The 24,100-nt window shown below is 47.0% G+C and overlaps 1 protein-coding gene across 4 annotated transcripts in view; it reads right to left on the bottom strand.

Moving 5' to 3' along the window:
- plekhn1 (pleckstrin homology domain containing, family N member 1) overlaps positions 1–24,100 on the bottom strand; it is a 46,971-nt gene that overhangs the window by 8,658 nt on the left and 14,213 nt on the right. Inside the window, exons 6-16 of one of the 4 annotated variants that reach the window (XM_072477966.1) lie at positions 20,302–20,441; positions 16,685–16,834; positions 13,930–14,010; positions 13,401–13,479; positions 12,060–12,214; positions 10,627–10,854; positions 8,996–9,190; positions 7,521–7,754; positions 6,075–6,314; positions 2,113–2,340; positions 79–127 (exon numbers count right to left, since the gene is read on the bottom strand). In XM_072477966.1, the coding sequence (XP_072334067.1) occupies positions 79–127; positions 2,113–2,340; positions 6,075–6,314; positions 7,521–7,754; positions 8,996–9,190; positions 10,627–10,854; positions 12,060–12,214; positions 13,401–13,479; positions 13,930–14,010; positions 16,685–16,834; positions 20,302–20,441 (1,779 nt within the window). The remainder of the gene's footprint in view (positions 1–78; positions 128–2,112; positions 2,341–6,074; positions 6,315–7,520; positions 7,755–8,995; positions 9,191–10,626; positions 10,855–12,059; positions 12,215–13,400; positions 13,480–13,929; positions 14,011–16,684; positions 16,835–20,301; positions 20,442–24,100) is intronic. The other 3 variants (XM_072477967.1, XM_072477969.1, XM_072477968.1) reach the window with 3 other exon arrangements.

Genomic DNA, 24,100 nt, shown 5'->3' with positions numbered 1-24,100 from the left:
CTCCATCCTATTGGAGCGGCTGCCACCCCCTTGGGGCGAAACTATTCTTTTTTTTTTTTTTAAATGGCTTGTGTGTACCTTTTAAGCAGTGGACAGAAAAATCAGTACTTCCTCTCGGCGATCCTTCCTGCAAAAGAGGAAGGACAGTTCAGAACAGCAACACTTCACGGGTTGAAAACAAAGGTACTTTAAGCCAGAAACGAACAGCCGGCCTGCCATTGTTAAATAATTAATTAAGGGTCTATTGTGCTTGTTACCAAGCCAATTGACCTGGATAATACACTGACACAAGCATGTTGCCATGGGCAAACGGCTTAAAAGGCATGCCAGAAGGAGGTGACATCTTTCACAGGGGTGCCCTGTATGTATCAGGGACACCCCGGCAAGCTGATACACCCCCCTTGGTACTCCCCACCTGGCCTCCAAAACCCACTCATTTTGTTCCCCTCCCACCCCACCCATGAACCCCTCCCTTTCTCGGTTGCCAGATCCCTTCCTGTCTGAAAAGCTCAGGGCTTACCTCACTCCGAACACCGTGGCTCTCCCTCTTGGGCCTACCCACAGTCCCAGCAGTGCCCACAACTCTGTTCTGGCTCTGCTAGCACTGCTTGAGCTAAGGGCCAAATTATTGATGGCGGGACATCCTGTCACTGAGGGGTGGAAGTCCCACTTCCTGCTTGTTTAGCCCACCTGGAGCACACTACGGCGGGGCCAGCTTCTTCTAAGTGCATCTACTGCTGGCCCACTCTTCCAATGGGTGCGGGACCCCACCACCCGCATGATTCTCTCACTTCTGTTCCTATGTTCCCCGCATTGCTTCTTTAAGGATGAATAATAATGGGTATAAATTTGATCACAAGTCACAAAGATTTGGGAAGGAACAATAATTGATGGAATAGCTTGATGGACTTTCCCAGACAGAGGCAATATCTGGGCAGAAAACCATTATTTTGCACAGTCACCCACTTTATTTTGCCATTGATGAGCGTAAACAATATTATAAAAGATAGAAATAAAAAGTGTGAGGTGTTAGTAAATGCTGTCTTATATTCACACATATCGGCCACGGCACATTGTGAAACAAACAATCCCCAGGTGACCATAGGCTGTATTCTCCTTTGAGGGGGTGAGCTGACTGGTGGTGATTTAACCTGAGGGTCACCACACCTCAGGTGAGGCCTTCATGAATAACCTCAGCTGGTACGGGGATTGAACCCGCGCTGCTGGCCTCGCTCTGCATCACGAACCAATTGTCTAGTCCACTGAACTAAACCAACCCCCAAGCAAACAGTATGACTTAGTGCCAGTCTAGTTTCAGAAAGGGTATTTTTTTCTCTGAACTTTCTATGATGGGTACAGAGTCCAGCTGACTTTTTCGCTGCCCAATTTAGTCAGGATTCCTCGGCATAGAACAACCTCACTTAACCAACATGGGGGACAAGCAAAATCCACTTGTACATAAAATCCACCCAGCCTCCTGGCCCTCCGAGAATTCCACCATTTCAAAGCACTACACGACTTTTCTTTTGCGGTTAAGGGACATTTGTTTGAAATGGTCCCCTGGTTCGGTGAGGGTGGCACAGTGGTTAGCACTGCTGCCTCACAGCGGCAGGGACCCGGGCTCAATTCCGGCCTTGGGTCACTGTCTGACGTTTGCCAGTGTCTGCGTGGGTTTCCTCCGGATGCCTCCCACAGTCCAAAGATGTGCAGTTTGGGGATAGGGCGGGGTGGTGGGCGTGGGTGGAGTGCTCTTTCAGAGGGTCGGTGCAGACACGATATGCCGAATTGCCTTCTTTGGCACTGTAGGGATTCTATAATTTATAAAGAAGTCTTACAACACCAGGTTAAAGTCCAACAGGTTTGTTTCAAATCACTAGCTTTCGGAGCACTGCTCCTTCCTCAGGTGAATGGAGCAGTGCTTCTTCACCTGAGGAAGGAGCAGTACTCCGAAAGCTAGTGATTCGAAACAAACCTGTTGGACTTTAACCTGGTGTTGTAAGACTTCTTACTGTGCTCACCCCAGTCCAACGCCGGCATCTCCACATCATAATTTATAAAACTCTTGTTCCAGTGATTACATTAGTACTTTGTACGCTCCAGTACAAAACTTACTTCTGGAATCCAGAAATGGTCAGCGAGGAACATTGACTGAGGAAGATATGGTTCAGCGTATGGTGGAGACAGAAGGTTTGTCAAGTGGTTTTCATCCTGGTACGAGCAGGAGCTGCTGCCTGACCGAGAACTTGATGGCAGAGACGAACGGGGTAACCGTTCCTGTTCCAACATGCGCATGTTACTCCATTGGTCTCTTGCTAATGAACCATTTTGTTTGCTTGCAAGCTGAAAAAAACAGACATAAAGATTTTCATTTGGCTTTTAACGATTTTTTTTCACAATTCATAATTTTTTTCCCAGAGCAGGTCAACCCTAGGGAATGAAATACTCAATTTCAGACTGTCCTCCCAGAGAAAGATTAGGTGCAGAATTCTTCTGCACTGCCTCAACAATGAACCTCAGCGCCAACCTCAGAAGAGTAGCACAGACTGAATGAGGCTGCCATTTTCTGAGGCCCACGCCAATAATCACTTCCAGATTATCTGCCCATTGCTGTTGGTGGGATTTTGCTGTGTGCAAATGTCTGCCATGTTTCCTGCAATGAACAGTGGCTACATTTGAATGGTATTATTCATTGGCTGTGAAGCTTTTTTTTTTTGGGGGGGGGGTGAGGGGTCAGGCGCTATACAAAGGCAAGTTCTTTCTTTCACTCCATAACCTCTCCAGGTGTGGTTACTGTCTTTCTGCTGGATTGAGTTTTGAATGGGTCCAATTTGGCAAGGAACTGGGTGAGTTTGTGGGGGAAACTCAGAATGGTTAGGCGGAGGGGATTATCATCAAACCAAATGGAATTGCATTTGAATTCCTATTCGAAACTTGTTCCAAACTTTGCAAGTTCCCCACGTCCACACCAGAGCCTATTTTCTAATTGTTACTCAAAGGCTTATGCACAAATGCATCATCAGGTTAATAGTTTGGTGACACATTGTTTGTAATGTCTTTTCCCTCTGAGAGACTTAACTGTTACACTGAAGCACCTGCTAATTGTAGCATGACACTACGATAGTTTGTACTTGTGCTGCGTCAACAACACTTTGCAATGTTTGCACATAATTAAACCACTTCCTGTTGTCCTTTGGCCAAAGGTGTTCAGTTATTACTGACCTCTTTTCGGGGCTGGGACTGGAATGTTTGCATTCTTTATATTCATCCACAGCATGTGGACGCTGCTGGCAAGGCCCATCCCTAATTGCCCAGCTGAGGCGGCATGGTGGCACACTGGTCTGCACTGCTGCCTCACAGCGCCAGGGTCCCAGGTTCGATTCCGGCCTCGGGTGACTGTCTGTGTGGACTTTGCACATTCTCCTCGTGTCTGCGTGGGTTTCCTCCGGGTGCTCCGGTTTCCTCCCATGGTCCAAGGATGTGTTAGGTGAATTGGGTGACTTTGTGGGGGAAATTGCCCCAAAAAGATTAGATGGGGTTACGGGGCTAGGAGTGAGGATTAGATCTATCTTACAGATAGGTTCTTGATTAATAAGGGGATCAGGGGTTATGGGGAGAAGGCAGGAGAATGGGGATGAGAAACATATCAGCCATGATTGAATGGCGGAGCAGACACGATGGGCCGAGTGGCCTAATTCTGCTCTTATGTCTTATGGCCCAATGTAGGGTGCTCTATCAGTGCATGGGCTATTGCAGACACGATGGGCCGAATGGCTTCTTTCTGCACTGTAGGAATTCTATGAGTGGCTCGCTAGGCCATTTCGGAGGGCATGTAAGAGTCAACCACATTGCTTTGGTCTGGAGTCACACGTAGGCCAGGCCAGGAAAGGACAGCATATTTTCTTTCCTAAACGGCATTAACGGGCTATTTGGTTTTTTCTAATGGCAATCCAGTCATCTCAAAGTGACCATTTTTTAACAGACTGAATTTAGTTGTGGTGGGTTTATAACTCAGGTTTCTGGATGCACACACTCATTATCTCGCTCCATCAGCCCCCGACTCACCCCGTCTCAAAGCATTCCTTTTCACCCAGTTTCATTTAATCTTTCGTGCACACTGCTGACCTTTGTTCAGCCATTAACACATTCTGATCTCGGTGCCATTATCAGCACCCTTCTTAGCTATTTACATTCCCTTTGTCTTTCTGGCACAACATCTTTGTCCCCATCACTCCACAACAGTACAAAACTGACCCTATTTCCAGTATCTCCATCTTTGACATAGAGTCACCCAGACTCGAAACCTTAACTCCCTTCTCTCTCCACAGCTGCTGTCAGATTGTCCAGTTTTTAAAAAATCAGATTCCAGCATCCGCAGTAATTTGCTTTTATCGTGTGGATTACGAGCACGTTGTAACACGAGCACGTTGCGTACGCAGCGTGCGTGCAAGTGGAAAGAAAACAGCAGCATCCATCTGAAGTTTAATTAGTTTCAAAATAAATTTAGAGTACCCAATTCTTTTTTTTTTCCCCAATTAAGGGGCAATTTAGCGTGGCCAATCCACCTACCCTGCACATCTTTGGGTTGCGGGGGCGAAACCCACGCAGACACGGGGAGAATGTGCAAACTCCACACAGACAGTGACCCGGGGCTGGGATTCGAACCCGGGACCTCGGCGCCGTGAGGCAGCAGGGCCACCGAGCTGCCCTTAAATTATTTGATTGTAAATAGACATTGGCCGGAATTCTCCTATGTTGGCACTTTGCAAGCGGAATCCACTTGAACTGTGGTCACTGGTTAAGCAAACACAGCTTTCAATTGGCACTCAGCTAGTACCTGTACTCAGCAATGAGATAAATGGTCAGCCAATCTATTTTGGTCCTTCCACAGACTGGGTGATGTTGGCCAGGGCACCAGGGGAGCTCCCTGTTCATCACAGTTTCATGGGCTTTATGCCCACCTGAACGTGCAGGTGGCCCCTCAGCTTAAAGCCTCATCGAGGAGGCAACACTTTCAGTAATTGAGCATTCCCTCGCTGCTGCACAGGAATTTCAGCCTCGATCGCATCTTGGAGTGAGGAGGCTTCAACCCACTCAAGGTCACAAACACTTCATTTGCGCTGACACTTCAGTGGAGCAGCGAGAGATTTAGTAATCATTAGATCATCAGTGTGGCATTCAGCTAAACCAGGCAGCAAATATTTGTGTTCTGTGTCAACGGATCTCTCTGGCTGCAAGGTGAGTGTGCGCGCTTGTCTGCGTGTGTGCGTGTGTAAGCATGCGTGGTTGTCTGCATATGTGTGCGTGTGCATGTTTGTCTGCGTGTGCACACATGTATTTCTGCATTTGTATGTGTGTGCGCACACATGTTTCTGTGTATGTGTGCGTGTATATGCATGTGTCTGTGTCAGCGTCCGGTATCACAGGAGCGAAGGATTGGCCTCCATTTTGATGGCCACTTCTCTGTGGCATCACGAGGGCAAAGTTGCCAACCCTCCAGAACCGACTCAAGAGGCTCCAGAATTTACCGTGGGGTCAGGGTTCTTTAAATTGTGCATCCTCTTCAGAACACGTTTATGTAATCATTATAAAAAATTCGGAGCTTAGCGGAAAAAGGCTATTTGGTTGGAGATGGAATATTATGTGACGAAACCTCCAGGAATACACCCGACCAGAATTGGCAACAGTGCACAAGGATGTTGGGCCCATTCGAGGTGATGGGAGAGATGATGGAGATGGGAATGAGCAAGAAGTACAATAATCGACCCGAGACCAGATTCCCTGTCAAAACGTGTACAGGTTGCTGCTGATCTCGGTCCGTCGCCAGGGAGCACAGCAAACAGTTAAAATAAACCACAATAAACGTGACATCAAGACACTGGAAGTTTGAAATAAAAGCAGGAAATGCTCAGCAGGTCAGGCAGCATCCATGGGGGGGAAACAGAGTTAATGTTTTATCAGACTGTAAACTCTGTTTCTCTCTCCCACAGATGCCACCTGACCTATGGAACATTTTCCAGCACTGCCTGTTTTTAATACAATGAATATATTTATATGCGTATTTTAATTGTACTCACGCCTGCAGCAGAGAGACTGACGGTAGGCGGGGCTAACTGCTTCCTGGCAACTGCGAAAGGCTGAGCGTATAGCGGCGACAACGGGACATCGCGGTGGCGGGCCGTGAATGTGTTGAGATCCTTTCCAAAGCCACAATTGGATTTGGCTGGTGACTGTGGCAAGGCAAGGGTCTCATGGAGTGGTACATTCCGATACCCCCCTCTGAGTGGTAATGATGAAGAATTGGGTCTGGACATGGACTAAAAGGCAATTAAATTATTTATCCTCCATATCTTATAAGGATTTTGTAAACTGTGCCATAACTGGAACTGAGTTTATTAAAAAAGAAAATCACTTAATACAGCCGGTGTCTAGCATAAAAATCTGATTCGTTTCTGGTAAAGAATGTTCTGCTTTTTGAATAATAATAATATTTATTATTGTCAGAAGTAGGCTTACATTGACACAGTAATGATATTATTGTGAAAATCCCCCGGTCGCCACACTCCGGCACCTGTTCGGGTTCACTGAGGGAGAATTCAGAATGTCCAATTCACCTCACAAGCCCGTCTTTCGGGACTTTGTGGGTGGAAACCGGAGCACCCGGAGGAAACCCACGCAGACACGGGGAGAACGTGCAGACTCCACACAGACAGTGACCCAAGCCGGGAATCGAACCTGGGATCCTGGCGCTGTGAAGCAACAGTGCTAACCACTGTGCTGCCATGCCGCACACGGTATTTTCTCTATCTCCCAATCATGCAACATGGTCAGTTGGCGCCATAGCAAAGTGTGATAATTCCGTTGATTTCCGCACCCCCAAATCTTTGGCATCAATTCATATGTAAACATTGCCCTGTCGGGATTCTGTTGCTAGCTTTGGTTTTTGCAATTCCCCCTCGTGCTCTTTCCGAAGAGGCTGATGCATCTGGTTCCTCGGACACTAACTCAACCCCTTTACTGAGAGAGGGGTGGCCTGCGGGCTGTTCAACTGTAGTGAACATCACAGCTGAGCCTGTGTCCTGGCCTCTCTCGGGGATTCACTGACCTGTCAGCCTGGATTATATGCACAGGAGTAGGACTTGAACCCGCAAACCCCTGACACAACAGTATGAGCGCTGCCAACTGAACTAACATCGTCTATGCCTGGTGGAATAAATAAGTAATAAATATGCTCACACATTCACAGATGTGCTATTTTAAGAAAAGGTTTTAAACCACTTAGCTCAAATTAACAGAGGAATTTAATAAGAGCAAATTAACATGTTTGTTGCTAATATTGTACAATGCATTTCCAATGTATATTATTACAGCAGAGCTGGTTTCAATACTCTGGCACTTTTCTAATATTAATATATTTAATAACACACTCAAGGTGTCAGCTGTCTCCTTGATCCCAGTCGTCAAGTGCCAAGCATTATATTTTTGACCCATTTCTGTTCTTGGTGTGGCAAAGTATTGCTTACCTCTCTAAGCCACAGAGGTTTTGCAGGAGGGGCTGGTCGTAACTTAAACGGAACATAAGGCACGGCATACGTTGGAGATAGGAGGTTGTTCAAATTTTCATCAAGAGGTGAACAATAGTTGTTTGTGGTGCTGCAAGGCTGCATTGAGACAGGAGATAATCTGGAGATGTTGGATCCTGATGCCCTAATGCTTCTCGGTGGGTGTTTTTTAGATGAATCTTCACTGTTTACCATCTGAAATAAGTGAAATAAATATTTGTGGCAACTCATCTGACCGACGCAGTGACAATATTTCAGTACGATGCAACTCAGCTCAAGGTGCTCAAAAGCCAAACTCAAAACATAGTAACAAAGAGAATTCAATTGTTTAAAATAACCTTTCCTGAATTAAACAAGCTCATATCTTTGTGGTTTTTATAAATGACTTGGATGAGGAAGTGGAAGGGTGGGTTAGTAAGTTTGCCGATGACACAAAGGTTGGTGGAGTTGTAGATAGTGTCGAGGGCTGTTGCAGGTTACAACAGGACATTGACAGGATGCAGAGCTGGGCTGAGAAGTGGCAGACGGAGTTCAACCTTCATAAATGTGAAGTGATTCATTTTGGAAGGTCGAATTTGAATGCTGAATACAGGGTTAAAGGCAGGATTCTTGGAAGTGTGGAGGAACAGGGGGATCTTGGGGTCCACGTACATAGATCCCTCAAAGTTGCCACCCAGGTTGATAGAGTTGTTCAGAAGGCATATGGTGTGATGGCTTTCATTAACAAGGGGATTGAGTTTAAGAGCCGTGAGGTTTTGTTGCAGCTTTATAAAACCCTAGTTAGACCACACTTGGAATATTGTGTCCAGTTCTGGTCGCCTCATTATAAGAAGGATGTGGGTGCTTTGGAGAGGGTGCAGAGGAGATTTACCAGGATGCTGCCTGGACTGGAGGGCATGTCTTATCAAGAAAGGTTGAGGGAGCTAGGGCTTTTCTCACTGGAGCGAAGAAGGCAGAGAGGTGACTTGATAGAGGTGTACAAGGTGATGAGAGGCATGGATAGAGTGGATAGCCAGAGACCTTTCCCAGGGTGGAAATGGCTGTCACGAGGGGACATCATTTTAAGGTGATTGGAGGAAGGTATAGGGGAGATGTCAGAGGTTGGTTCTTTACACAGAGTGGTGGGTGTGTGGAATGCGCTGCCAGCAGAGGTGGTGGAGTCAGAGTCATTAGGGACATTTAAGCGACTCTTGGACAGGCACATGGACAGCAGTAAATTGAAGAGGTGTAGGTTAGGTTGATCTTAGATTAGGATAAATGGTCGGCACAACATAGTGGGCCGAAGGGCCTGTACTGTTCGATGTTCTATATCGAGCATTAATGTCAGTCGAGATCAGTCAGCCCAAATACCCTGTTTCTGAGCCATTGACTCGATGTCATTCCTGGTATACCATAAAAATGAAACATTTCTACACAAGATTTATACCCGCACTTACATCTTTGCGAGAAGATCCGTTCCCAGGATGCGCCGGCAGCATTCTCCGTGCTGTAAAGGGTTTCGCATAAGCTGGTGACCAGCAACTTTCTGAAGGTAGAGGTGGAGGCTGGGACAGGGTAAGGGCTCTGCGATCTGAGAATCTCATACTGCTTCCACGGATTGGCAAGGGTGAAGAATTGTGCTTGTATGCAGACTGAAACAGATACCGGTCATTCATGTAACTCAGTCTTCAGCATCCAACAGTACAAATATTACGCTCGACATTACATCCTCTTCTGTCACAGTTAATGTCACTGATCATTCAATAAATGGAATGTGAGAGTCTTCATCCAAATATATCTCATTTTAACATATGTCAGACTGGAGCAGGCACACCTCAGACAGGTCAGGGGTCAAAGGGGAACCTTTGATTAACAGGTCAAACTCTTCCCAACAGCACCAGAACTCTTGCAACCCAGCAATCAGTTGTCCTTTAAAATTCCCTAATGTCCTTATCTCTTAAACATGAGAGGCATTGTTTTTCCAACCTGATGTCAACTTTTTGAGTCACAACCCACTTTTTAATGCCCACATCGGTGGAGTACGTCACTTTCTAATCATAGAATCATGACAGTGCAGAAGGAATATGCACCGACGCTCTGAAAGAACACATTACCCAGGCCCATTTCCCCGCCCTATCCCCGTAACCCCGCCGAACCGGCACATCACAGACAGTGAGGGGCAATGTTATCGTGGCCAATCCACTTGACCTGCATATCTATGGACGGTGGGAGGAAACCGGAGCACCCGGAGTAAACCCACGCAGACAGGTAGAACATGCAAACTCCACACAGTCAGTGACCCAAGGCCGGATTCGAACCATGATCCATGGGGCTGTGAGGCAGCAGTGTTAACCACTGTGCTACCATGCCGTCCATTTCCCCAGGGTGAGATGTTGAAATATGGTCTGTTTCTACCTGTCAATGACATGCATGGTAGCACAGTGGTTAGCACAGTTGCTTCACAGCTCCAGGGTTTCAGGTTCGATTCCCGCCTTGGGTCACTGTCTGTGCGGAGTCTGCACGTTCTCATTGTGTCTGCGTCGGTTTCCGCCGGGTGCACCAGTTTCCTCCCACAAGTCCCAAAAGACGTGCTGTTAGGTAATTTGGATATTCTGAATTCTCCCCGTGTACCCGAACAGACGCCGGAGTGTGGCGACCAGAGGCTTTCCACAGTAACTTCATTGCAGTGTTAGTCCTACTTGTGACAATAAAGATTTTAAAAGAAAATGTTTTGGAAGGGCAGAGAAATGTCCCACTATCTTAATTAACATTCCTCCTTCAAAAAGAACCATCTAAAGTGAATAACGGGCCATTGATTTCAGTGTTGTTCACAGATCTTGCTACTGTAATGCAAAATGGCTGCCAGCCTGTTTACACTTTAACAGTCCATAAACTTCAAAGCAATTAATTGCATACAAAACATTTTTAGTTTGCGTCCGAGCGAGATGATGTATGTCGCACAACTGCAAATCTCACTCTCCTTTCTAATTGACAATCTCCTTAATTTAACAAAAAAATACTCTCGGTGGTGCGCCGACAGAATTGTAGAATAATCTCACAATATTTTAGCCAATAAAACATCACTTACTGAATTATGTTTTATAGGTTCAGCTGGTGCTAAGAATGTTCGTGGGGGAGGTGTATAAGGCTCAGCATAGTCGGGAGAGGTGAGTGGACCCAGTGCATTCTCAGTAACCGGCGTGGGCAGATCTTCAGACACAGAAATCATTTCGACTGGTTTCTGGGGGAATGTGAATATACCGTACACTGTCGGGCTGCTGTGTGGTTCCAGTGAAGGTTTGTGTTTCTCTGAAAGCTAGAGTTAATGACTGTTTTAATCGCCAAGAAACAGAAATGAAACCGATTTTGTCAATGGTTCGGGTTGGATCACAGGCACATGCCTTTGGGAGGACCACTAATGTCCTGCCCCTGGGGCTGTTTAGCACAGGGCTAAATCGCTGGCTTTGAAAGCAGACCAGCAGCACGGTTCAATTCCCGTACCAGCCTCCCCGAACAGGCACCGGAATGTGGCAACTAGGGGCTTTTCACAGTAACTTCATTTGAAACCTACTTGTGACAAAAAGCGATTTTCATCGGTACGTAACACTACTATCTCACATAACATATACAGTCTACTCCTTATCATTCAAAGTCAATTCTGTGCGCAGAAAAGATTGAATTATCCAATCAATTGAATCTCACAATGGAGGGATGGAATTCAATGCTAAATTGAATTAAAATACCTTGAATTGATTGGAATGTAATCCATAGAATCCCTCCAGTGCAGAAGGAGGCCATTCAGCCCATCAAGTCTACACTGATCCTCCGAAAGAACACTCCATGCAGGCCTACTCCCCTTAACCCCGTGCATCAATCATTTAGAGTACCCAATTCATTTTTTCCAATTAAGGGGCAATTTAGCGCGGCCAATCCACCTACCCTGCACATCTTTGGGTTGTGGGGGCGAAACCCACGCAAACACGGGGGGAATGTGCAAACTCCACACGGACAGTGACCCAGAGCCGGGATCGAACCTGGGACCTTGGCACTGTGAGGCAGTGGTGCTAACCACTGTGCCACCATGCTGCCCATGTATGTATACTTTTTTTCAATTCTCCTTTTTCATGATAATGAGCAGCTTCTATCTCCTGGCAATGGAAATGAAGCGGCAGATTGGGGAAAGTGGCAGACAGTTGATCACTGCATGTTTATTTGTTTGCCATTTAGCTGAAGGGTTGACCCGTTCGTATAAAGGGGCTAATGCTTCTGTCATAAGTATGGAGGAAACAATTTCATCCAGATCCCTCAACATCCTCTGACAATAGTGGAGGAAAATCACAAGGAAAATAATTAATACATTCTGATGTGATTTACCTAAAGGGGAGCAAATGCAAAGTGCAGGAACACAATTTCACAACACGATGGAAGAAAGCCTCGGATTTTCTTTTCATAAAACTGCCCTTGATGTTTTGCAGTCTTTCCTACTGTTGGATTTTGCAGTTATTTGTGAATTGTATCTACCTGATCTCTGCATTCTGGAGAGTGTTTGCAATCACGCCCTTTGTTGACCTGGGAAGCTTTTTGAACTGTGACCCCTGCGGAATCCAGGTGACGTATTATGTTTTGGTGAGCTGTTCTATTCTTGGAGGTCACCATGATTTGGTTTATCATTTTACCTGGAATGTAAAGGATTAGAAACAGTGAACATGGACAAATTACCCGTCATATGGTCATCTAGAGAATATGCAATGCCTGGGAAGAGGCTGTTAGCTGATTGATGTGTTCAGCTTGCGACTGTTAGATATCTAATGGGCCAAAGGAGGAGGGATGGTAGCTGCCATCTGTAAAGCCAGACAAACCTCAACAGTGTAGGGGACGAATCACCGGGCAAGAGATTTACTCATTGACACCAGGATATTTCTCTTTGGGAATATATGGGTGGGGCATAAACCAAGGTTAGCAAATCTCCATCCTCTCCTATTACAGCAACAATCTTTGGTCTCTCCCTTCTCACAAATTTCAACAGTCACACACCCACAAATCCCAGACATCCCACATCCACCACTTGCCCCCTTGCACTGCCTCCTCATGTTTGCACAAGACAGGTGTTTTGATATTTGCAGCATTTACAAAATCAATCATTGGAATTTATTTTGTGCTGAACTCTCAGCCTAGTTTTCAAATCCTACCATGGCCTCGCCCACTTCCTGTTACTGTAACATTCTCCAGTCCCACAATCCTCTGAGATATCAGTGTTTTCCCCAATCCCTATTTCCCTGCTCCACCATTGGTGGTGCCTTTAGGGGTCGCAATTCTTTGCTCCGGAATTCCTTCCATAACCCTTTCCACCTCTCTCCCCTCTCTAAACCTTTCCCCCTCTCTCCCCTCTGCAAACCTTCCCCCCCCCCCCCCCCTCTCCAAACCTTTCCACCTGTGGTAAATCACTGTTCTTGCACTACAGGTACTACGGTACACTGCCATTGTACTCCAGTTATTACCGTAAATCCCGGCCTGTTGGCTCCACCCAGCAGGCCCTGTATAAAAGTGTACGCTTTCCTGCACTGCCCCCATTCTGGTTCCAGCTGCAGGAGGCTTAACATCTAGCGCAATAAAGCCTCAATAGTTCACCATTCGTCTCGTAGTCATTGATGGTACATCACCACCTCTCTCCCCCCAAATAAAAGGTGTTCCCTAAACTCTTGCCTTTTGAGAAAGCGGTTGGTCTTTTGAGCTATCTTACATGGCTAAGTATCAAATTTGGTTTGCTAACACCTCTGTGAAATGTCTTGGGATATTTAGTTACTTTAAGCATGCTATTTATACGCAAGTTGTCACTGGATGGCCTATTTGCTCTGCACTCACCTTCTATCAGGAATGTATATGGATCATTGTCAGATTCATCCTCTTCAAATATTGTTATAGAGTTAAGTGGGAGCTCACCCTGTTAGCAAACATGAATAAAACACAATAAATTAGACTGAGCTACGCCTGCATATTTAAACTCCTCTGCACTGTTCCGATATGTACAGTATCTTGTCAATGTTACAACCTTGTCATTTTCAAACGCAACTTATTCTGTGACCACCCTGTTGCATTTCTTTGAGTCAGCAAGGTGAAGTGAGAAATCTTGAGAAGCTGGGGTAATTCAAGGAGCAGCAACTAATTGCCACCAGCTTGGGTTTTGAAAGCCCTCAAGCTCGCGGAGGAAGGAAATTACTTCGGGAAGTAGCCCCAGAGTTTTAAAAGTACTTGGGATCCCACACAGAAAGAAGAAAAACAAATCAATTTGTCTCCGATGGTTCACAAAGTATTTTCTTTGAGTAAAATTGATGACAGGCATTCAACACACAGCAAAACAGAGATGATTATACTTGCTGTGAGCAACATTTACCTTATAATGTAGGACCTGGTCTTCTTCAGACAGAATGAGAAGGGTTGTTGAGAAGAGAATCAAAAGACGATCATGTTGGTCCTGCGGAGACAGGTGCATACCAAATGGTTCATTTAGGAAACAAAGATGTCCAAAGATGTGCAGATTAGGTGGATTGGCCATGCTACGTGTCCAGGGATGTGCAGGTTAGGTTGCAGGAGTGGGCGGGGAGGGACCTGGGTAGACTGCACTTTCAGAGGGTCGGTGCAGACCCGATGGGCCGAATGGCCTCCCCCTGCGCTGTAGGGATTCTATGAAAAACAGAAGTAGGCCATTCAGCCTACTGACCAGACCGTGCTGGCTTGTTCCTCAAGTCCATTTTCCTGCCTTTCCCTTGCTTTTTTTAAATAAAGGTATTCTTACTTAAAATACATTTGCATTTCGGGCATCAAGTGCTCTAAGGTTGGTGCAACGTAAGTTAGCTTCTCTGCCACAGCCTCGGTTGCCAACTGTGATCAAATGTATCCCTGGAGGTTCCATCACATGACTTGCCCAGCGGCCCAATCAGTGGCCAGCACGGCCAGAGACTCGTCACCCAATTGGACGGTGCTTGACTGTCAGCTGAAGAGTTTTCGCCCCATTTTCAATATTTTTATATCTGGTAAAGAGAAGTACTCAAAGAAACTAACAAGAATAGAACACAATCTTTTTATTAACATCCCGATGATTTTTCTCCAGGGTTGCACACAGCAGTGTCCTGGGAGATTGGTCTTCAATTCCTGGAGACTACAGGCCAATCCTGGAGGGTTGGCAACCCAAGCCCCAGCTTCAGAGGGGGACACTATGGTATGAGGGTGGCACTTTCCCATTTCATACCACTGATGTCCCGTACCTTTGGCGGGATATTGACAACCTAGTGCCAATTCACGTTTTCTTTTTTTATAAATTTAGCGTATCCAATTCATTTTTTTCCAATTAAGGGGGCAATTTAGCGTGGCCAATCCACCTAGCCTGCACACCTTTTGGGTTGTGGGGGCGAAACCCACGCAAACACGGTGAGAATGTGCAAACTCCACACGGACAGTGACCCAGAGCCGGGATCGAACCTGGGACCTCGGCGCCGTGAGGCAGCAGGGCTAACACACTGCGCCACCATGCTGCCCTCCTCGTGCCAATTAATGATGACACATCAGCATTTCTGCCTTGTGGTCAGATTGTGCTGGAAGTGTTCAAACCCATCGGAGATAAGATATTAACGGTCAATGGGAAAATAAAGACCTTTGGCCAACAAACCTGTATCTGGCTGTAAATCCAAGATCGCAGAGGTACAAGGACATTGTGCTAATCCTCAACAAACAATAGCAATGTGCCGTTACTTAGTGCCTTTAGCGTAGTCAAATGCCTCATGCCCCTTCACAGGGACATTATCAAACAAAAATTTGACACAGAATTTCCCAAGGGGATATTGAAACCTTGGTCAAGGGGGAATGTTTTAAGGAGTGCCTTAAAGCAGGGAGAGATTGAGGGGAGGGAATTCTGAAGACTTGTCTCCAGGTGGCTGAAGGCACAGCCACCAATGGTGGACCATGGGAAATCAGGGAACGGGGGGGGGGGGGTCCAGAATTGGAAAGTGCAGAAGATCCCAGAGGTTTGTAGGGCTGGAAAGGACCATGGAAACATTTTAGCGAAAGTCACGACTGTACTTTTCCGGCCTGTCCCGCTGGCGGGATCCTGCCGCAGGTTTCCCGGTGGTGGATTGTGTGAATCATGGAAAAAGCCATAGACGTGGGCGGGACCGGAAGACCCCTCTGGATATTGGCGAGCCCTCTCCACAGCCGCAAAACATGCCATGGCGGGGGTCGAAAATCTAGCTCTGCATTTCTTATCCATTATTATAAATGCTGCGATAACAGAAAGTGGGATGGCTGGCTCGTTTATTGGCTGGGGTCTTGCTGTGCAGGGCGTAGCGTCCCTGCCTCTGAGCCAGAAGCTCGCGGTTCGAGTCCCACTCCAGGACTTGATGGCTGAGGAAGGTGAGTTCATAACGCAGCCAAACAGGCTGAATGTCAATCTGCAAAAATCCTTCCAACACGCCAATAGCTGGCGGAAGAGTGAGAGACACTCCTGGTCAGCTATGCTTGATGTGGTGAGACGCCCATAAAGTTTTAAGCCCCTGACGCCAGATGAGCAACCTGTTCCGGCAATTACTAGATATGGAAACAGATGAAAGTCTGCCTTACAGCACCACTAGGTGGGGGAAAGAGAATTGGAATTGGACACACACAATGGGCCACATGGCCTCTTTCTGTGCCATAAGCCTTCTGTTGATCATGGACTTATTTGTGTGCTTTACTATTCCGGTTTGTTCACATGCTCATATGAAAAAGGTGGATCTTGTATTAACGAACATTCCTTGCTGTGTATTTTGGTGCTGTTTATTGGACGAATATCCAGTTAAATAAACAGCTGTCCTTGCATTTGGTTATTGAGGCAATCGGACCAACAGAGATTGAACAGTCAAAGTGCAGAAACTGATTAAAGCAGTTGTTCTTAAGACACATTCTCAAGGTGAGGTCCGACAGCAACAATACGATGTGTTGCCCACTCTCGAGAATTGTCCTGCAGTCTCCACACATTAGCGTTTAAACCCTTTGATTGGTCAAGCCACCAAGCCTGGTGGGAGATCGTGCGATGGACTCTCCAGGGATGTGTCCAGCCACAACTTGACAAGCCCCACTTCAGGATGACATTGTTAATATGGGTCTTGGTACTGTACCTGAAACGGCAAATGCTGCAACTTAGCCTCTGATATCCAGGCAATGCTACCCAAGGAATCAATGCGACCCCTTTCGCCTCCTTGGATTGGTCGGTTCAGAATTAACGTTCTCACATCAACATTTTTAGTGCGTTGTCCCAGGGAATCCTGCTGTGCAAAGCGAAATGACAATTAACTGATGCACCATTATTCTCTTTGGCGTCACACGTGCTGCTCGGTATCTATAGGACAAGTACTACGATCGCAATACAGAAATCTCCCATATGGGGTGGCAACATCCTATCCCCAGAAAACAAAATCCTTAGGATCTGGGGTGAATGAAAATATTTAGGTGTCTTTCTGCAATGGGGGTTATACTGGGGTCTTGGGTGCAACTCAATGGGCCAAATGTCCTCCTTCGGCACTGTAAATTCTATGATTCTATAAAATTTGTCACCAGTGCAATTTTCTTCACGTAACGGACAAAGAATTGTGCAGGCTGCAATTTGAGCAGAATGATCACTTGACTCAGATTTCCAGGGGATACCCTCCTGTCAGTCAGGTGTTTGGATAGGCAGAGCTAGCTCACGACAATTTCCTTCCATTTATATTTCTTATTTCTCTTATAGGCTTCAATACCTCACCCAAATGGGCACATGTGAGCCCAGATTGTGAGCCTCAGTAAGTTAATTGATTAAAGTGCTAGGGGCCGGGATTCTCCGACCGCCCGCCGGGTCGGAGAATCCCTGGGGGAGGCACGAATCCCGCCCCGTCGCCGGCTGCCCTATTCTCGGGCGGCGGAGGGATTTCCGCCACGCCGGTCGGGGGCCATTGACAGCGGCCCCCCCCCCCCCCCCCGGCGATTCTCCGGGCTCCGATGGGTCGAGTGGCTGTCCAGTTTTGGCCAGTCCCGCCGGCGTAAATTACTCACCTCACTCACGGCGTGTGCTGGGGCGGTCTTTTGGGGGGGGGACGCGGGGTTTCCGACCCCGGGGAGGCCCCCACGTAGGCCTGGCCCACGATCGGGGCCTACCGATCCTGCAGGCAGGCTGTTTCCGTGGGGGCCTTCTTTCCTCTGCGCCGGGCTCCTGTAACGCTCCGCCATATTGCCCGGGGGCCAGCGCGGAGAAGAGAACCCCAGCAAATACGTTGGCCAGTACGTGCATGCGCGAGACCACACCGGTCGTTCCGCGCATGCATGAACTCGCGGCGGCCCTTTGGCGCGGGTTGGAGTGCTGCCAACTGCTCCAGCGTCCACCATCCCCCGGAAATTTGGAGAGTTCCTCATTTCCGGGGTGTGTTGACGGCGGAGTGGTTGGCACCACTCCAGCCGGCGCCAAAGGGCCGGCACGATTTCGCTTGCGCAGAACGGCCGGCGGGTTCTTGCGCATGCACCGACCGGCCGGTGTATTTCCGCGCTTGCGTGGGGCTTCTCTTCTCCATGCCGGGCCCCTGTGGGGCTCTGCCATATTGCCCGTGGGCTGGCATGGAGGAAAGAAGGCCGCCCGCCGGATTGGTAGGCCCCGATCGCGGGCCGGGCCACCCCCCCCCCCCCCCCCCCCGAGTACCGCACCCACAAACCTAGCTGCCAGGTCCCGTCGTGTGTGAGGTGAGTAATTCATGCCTGCGGGACTGACCAAAACTGGATGACCACTCATCGGGGCCCGGAGAAACGCCGGGGGGGGGGGGGGAGCGCCGGAGAATAGGGCAGCCGGCGTCAGGGCGGGATTCGCACCTCTCCCCGGGGATTCTCCGACTCGGCTGGGGGTCGGAGAATCCCGGCCGTTATCTCTCAATTTGCATTTAGGTGCATGTCTTGGAGGAGGTCTTGTGGCACAATGAGTAGTTGCCCCGCCTCTGGGCCGGAGGCTCTGTGTTCAAGGCCAAGGCCAAGGCCAAGGGCAAGCCCCCCCCCGCCCCAACCTAGGACTTGATGGACAAGGAAGCTGCGCTCATAACATGGCCAAACAGTTTGAGCATCAACCTGCAAAAATCCTTCCAACACTCCAATGGAAAGCAGTAAGAGCGAGAGAGACTCCTAGTCAACCACACTTGATACAGAATGGCAGCCCTCTGGCTATAAGCCTCTGGTGTCAGGCCAGCCACCTGTTTTGGGAAATAGTACACCATGGGAACAGATGGAAATCTGCCCTGTGCACCAAGCGGTGTGGAAACCCAAACAACAACAACTCGCACAGTGATCAGAAACGGGACATTTCCCATTCTCACTGAGGGCAGTTGTGGCTTTCTGTTGCCATCCTGATAGAAATGGATGTTCAGGGCAATAAAAAGTCGATACAATATTTAACAAGGCAGAAAATAAGAGACCCACCTCTAGAGGTGATAATGGTCAGATAGGAAGGAATTAGCTTTGCATTGAATGGTTCCAATGACACAATGAACCAGGTGGACAACAGTTGAGATAACATGGAAGATCGATAAACAATCAGTTGTAAACTTATTTGCCAACCATTGGTATCTGTCGGACTCTGGTACCAGTTTGTAGATGGTATAAACCTTTGGGGGTTAATGTGTAATTGATTGAATGTTCTGCTTAGGAATGCATTGAGTCACACGCTTGCCCAATCTGTCTCTTCTTAAGGTTTAATATGGAGGTGACTAGGTCATTAGAGGGAAGAATGGAGCAACTAGTTGGTGCCAGCTTCCTTATATTCAGAATCAAAAGGTTGCGAGTTCAACCCCCACCGTCCTCCCCCCAGTGCAGTGACAGCAGAGTGTGAATTTGATCAAAATGTGCACAAAGAATTGGTGCGCCCATTTATCCGCAGTTTCATGATTCCCAAGCTCTTTGATGACAATGAAAGATCATCCGGTGGTAACGCACCACTAACAAAACACTTATTGTTCTTCTCAAATAGCTAACTCATCATTTAGCCAGGATTGCTCATGGAATGTTCGGTATTCCTAGCTGTGAAGGCCCAGCACTTGCGTTTCAGGGTTCCACAGTAATGTAGAGATAAGGTCACTTTCCTGAAGGGAGCTGTTTTTTGAAAAGGCCGCCATAGGCTTGGAAGTGGTCAGATTTCCAAACTTCCCGTGCCTCAGCGTGCAGTATATCTTCCACTTGACTCATTCACACAGATAAGCACTTTAACATCTTTCTCTGATTTTGAAACCTCTGTTCAGTTTGGACTACTGCAGCTGAATCCAGAATGGGATTTTGATCTTCAAGTATTTTTTTTTTTTTTTAAATTTAAGAGTACCCAATTATTTTTTCCAATTAAAGGGCAATTTACCTTGGCCAATCCACCTAGCCTGCACATCTTTGGGTTGTGGGGGTAAAACCCACACAAACATGGGGAGAATGTGCAAACTCCACACGGACAGTGACCCAGAGCCAGGATCGAACCCAGGTCCTCAGCGGCGTGAGACAGCAGTGCTAACCACTGTGCCACCGTGCCGCCTGTTCTTATGCGGCATCTTCCAAACCCATGACCACTACCATCTAGAAGGACATCCCGTTATAGCCTGGGAGCGACCGGAATAATGTTTGGCAGCAGAGGAAGAAAGGTCCATTGCGGCTTCTTCTCCTGTTGGCTCACATCCACTTTTCTCTCAGTCTAACCCCCAGAGGAGAATGTCGCTCATGTGTTAACCAAAAGGTAATGCAAACTTACATTGAGCGTTCTGCATGGTTGTGCTCGAGATGAATCTACAACCTTGCTGTTCACTTGTCTTTGCTTGTTGAGATGATAAAGCCACTCCTTCACTTGCTCCTCAGTGGAACAGTAGACTGTGAAGGGATGTAATAGTGGTCCTGCAGACAGATGAAGCAAATGTTTAAATGCATACCAATTGTAAGCTCCATAACGCTGAAGCATGGCACACCTCTGGTTTCTTGCCCGATTCCCATCGCTCCACCATAAGCAGCAGCTCCTTCTGCGATCTAGACCCGAAGCTCCGAAATTCTCTCCCTAAACTTCCCCAGCCCTCCCCATCTCGCTTCTCTTTCAAGGCATTCCTTAAAACCTGCCTCTTTAAGCAAGCTTTTTGCCCTCATATCTGCTTGAGGGGGGTCAGTGTCTGGTGACACACCTCTGAAGCACCTTAAAAGCTGTGTTAACGGTGCTATACAAAAGCAGCTTGTTGTATTGATTTTTGCAAGCCTTTTCTTGAACAGGGTTATTTTGCCTGCCTTTCATAGAACATAGAATGCAGCACAGAACAGGCCCTTCGGCCCTCGATGTTGTGCCGAGCCTTGTTCGAAACCAAGATCAAGCTATCCCACTCCCTGTCATTTTGGTGTGCTCCATGTGCCTATCCAATAACCGCTTGAAAGTTCCTAAAGTGTCCGACTGCACTATCACAGCAGGCAGTCCATTCCACACCCGAACCACTCTCCGAGTAAAGAACCTACCTCGGACATCCCTCCTATATCTCCCACCCTGAACCTTATAGTTATGCCCCCTTGTAACAGCTACATCCACCCGAGGAAATAGTCTCTGAATGTCCACTCTATCTATCCCCCTCATCATCTTATAAACCTCTATTAAGTCGCCTCTCATCCTCCTCCGCTCCAAAGAGAAAAGACCTAGCTCCCTCAACCTTTCCTCATAAGACCTATCCTCCAAACCAGGCAGCATCCTGGTAAATCTCCTTTGCACCCTTTCCAATGCTTCCACGTCCTTCCTATAGTGAGGTGACCAGAACTGTACACAATACTCCAAATGTGGTCTCACCAGGGTCATGTACAGTTGCAGCATAACCCCACGGCTCTTAAACACAAGCCCCCTGTTAATAAACGCTAACACACTATAGGCCTTCTTCACGGCTCTGTCCACTTGAGTGGCAACCTTCAGAGATCTATGGACATGAACCCCAAGATCTCTCTGTTCCTCCACATTCCTCAGAACCCTGCCGTTGACCCTGTAATCCGCATTCAAATTTTTTCCACCTCGCACTTATCAGGGTTAAACTCCATCTGCCATTTTTCGGCCCAGCTCTGCATCCTATCAATGTCTCTTTGCAGCCCACAACAGCCCTCCTCACTATCCACTACTCCACCAATCTTGGTGCCATCAGCAAACTTACTGACCCACCCTTCAGCCCCCTCCTCCAAGTCATTGATAAAAATCACAAATAGCAGAGGACCCAGCACTGATCCCTGTGGTACATCGCTGGTAACTGGTCTCCAGTCTGAAAATTTTCCATCCACCACCACCCTCTATCTTCTATGTGATAGCCAGTTACTTATCCCATTGGCCAAATTTCCCTCTATCTACACCTCCTTACTTTCTTCTTGAGTCGGCCATGGGGAATGAGGTGTAGAAATTTGTAAGGTTTTTCATGGTCTATTTAAACCATGACTTTTATATTTGACTCACAGCTGTTTTGAAAAGGACTTGGGAGTCACTGAGAGCAGACATACAACCATCTCCAGAAGGGATTTCACGCTGCCGGAGTTACACACAGGCTGCGGTATAACTCCAATCTCATTCAGACTCATACTTTAGCGGTTTAAAAGATTGCCTGGGAAATGAAGGTTGAACCTTTTAAGATCAGCAGAGAGCTAACAGTCTCATCTAGCCTGTAAAAAGAATTCTCCTCAACTCCCCTCTAATCCATCACCCAATTACTTCAAATCTATGCCACCTAATGATTGAGCTCTCCACTAAATGGAAATAAGTCAGTCCCATCCATTCTATTTAGCTACCTCATAATTTTATACACCCTCGATTAAATCCCCCCCGATCTGATATTAATATTAATGTAAATATTCTGATTATTGGCAAAGGCGGTCATGTTGAACACTCGATGCAATCAATACATCATCAGAAACTCACTGAAGGAGCAATGATTTTGATGTAAAGACGGAAAATGCATTGACTGATAAGTTGTCCTTGATTACCAAATATGGTACAGTCTACTTTGTGCATATGATAATTTGATCATTAAAAACATTTTTTTTTTTAAAGAGTACTCAATTAATTTTTTCCAATTAAGGGGCAATTTGGCGTGGCCAATCCACCTACCCTGCACATCTTTGGGTTGTGGAGGCAAAACTCACGCAAACACGGGGAGAATGTGCAAACTCCACACAGACAGTGACCCAGAGCCGGGATCGAACCTGGGACCTCGGCGCCGTGAGGCAGCAGTGCTAACCACTTGTGCCACCGTGCTGCCCCTGATTGGATCATTTTTGATAAGGATATTACAGCACAGTGGCAGGCTGCTTGGCTCAAGCAGTCTCTAATTATTTTGTCAAACGGTAATCGTTAAACGGCAATCATTTTTATTTCCTAACTTTTTCCAATTAATTTTGCGTGAAACAAAATAGCCTCTTCATGGTACACCGGAGCTGCAGTTTCTAACATCGGAATGTCACTGGCTTTGGGAATGTCGTGAGCATCAGAGTTACTGATTGCAGTGAAACCAGTTATAGTATCCCTTGGGAATGTCACTTTAGTAACCTGAGGAAGCCAGTGGTAAGGGAACAGAGGTTTATTTAACTATATACAATATTCTGCTCAAGGCAGTAACTCACTCCCAGTACAGTCCTTGCTGGGAGAATAAACCACACCAGACCCTGCTTTGGGCCGGCTTTTACGTTCATTTGTAACAAGTTACAGCTGGGTGGGCTCTGCCCGCTATCTGGTAAGCTCATACACCACGAGTCGTACAATGAAAGCCAAGGTCACAAATTTCTGCTTTCAATGGCAAACTGTGCAATTTGATCCCCAAAGTCCCATAAAAGAAAAATGGATGTTGGCTCCCTTGGTCAGTGGCTCTGCACATGGTACATTAACGATAACTTTCCGTGCTAAATTGACTCTTGAAAAGGTTAAGTTTGTACTGAGGGGAAGGATGGAGGGGTTCTACAATTCATGGGCGTTATTCATTATGCACGTTCAAGAACTGGATAACATTGAACATTAGTTGAGGGGGGGGTGGGTGGGAGGGTTGGGGGAGGGGGGCCGGTGTGTGTTAATGGTGACTATGGGTGATTCCTGATTCCTTTTTGTCATTTGTTTATGTGAACATTCGGGCTACTATTTGGGGTTTGGTGGGAGGATGGGATCGTTGTTGTTGATATGGGGATTGACATTTTTGTAACTGATTATTGTTTATTGTTGGTGGGTGTAAACTTGGGAGAAAATGTGAAAAAGGAGGAGAATACATTTTTAAAAATTTTTTAATAAACTTTCCGTGCTAAAATCGAACAATTTTTAGAAATCTCATTTAAAGTTTCAGGAGCTTAAAGAATTTGCCAATGAGTTAAAAATCGATCTTTTTTGAAACATGTTAAAAAAAAGTTAAAATTTAGAGCACCCAATTATCCACTTACTCTGCTCATCTTTGGGTTGTGGGGGGTGAGACCCACGCAGACACGGGGAGAATGTGCAAACTCCACACGGGTGGTGAACCAGAGCCGGGATTGAACCTGGGACCTCGGCGCGTGAGGTCGCAGTGCTAATC

Source organism: Scyliorhinus torazame, chromosome 16 (assembly GCF_047496885.1).
Source record: "Scyliorhinus torazame isolate Kashiwa2021f chromosome 16, sScyTor2.1, whole genome shotgun sequence".
NCBI lineage: Eukaryota > Metazoa > Chordata > Chondrichthyes > Carcharhiniformes > Scyliorhinidae > Scyliorhinus > Scyliorhinus torazame.
The sequence above is the reverse complement of the archived record's forward strand: the minus strand, read 5'-3'. Positions and strand labels throughout refer to the sequence as shown.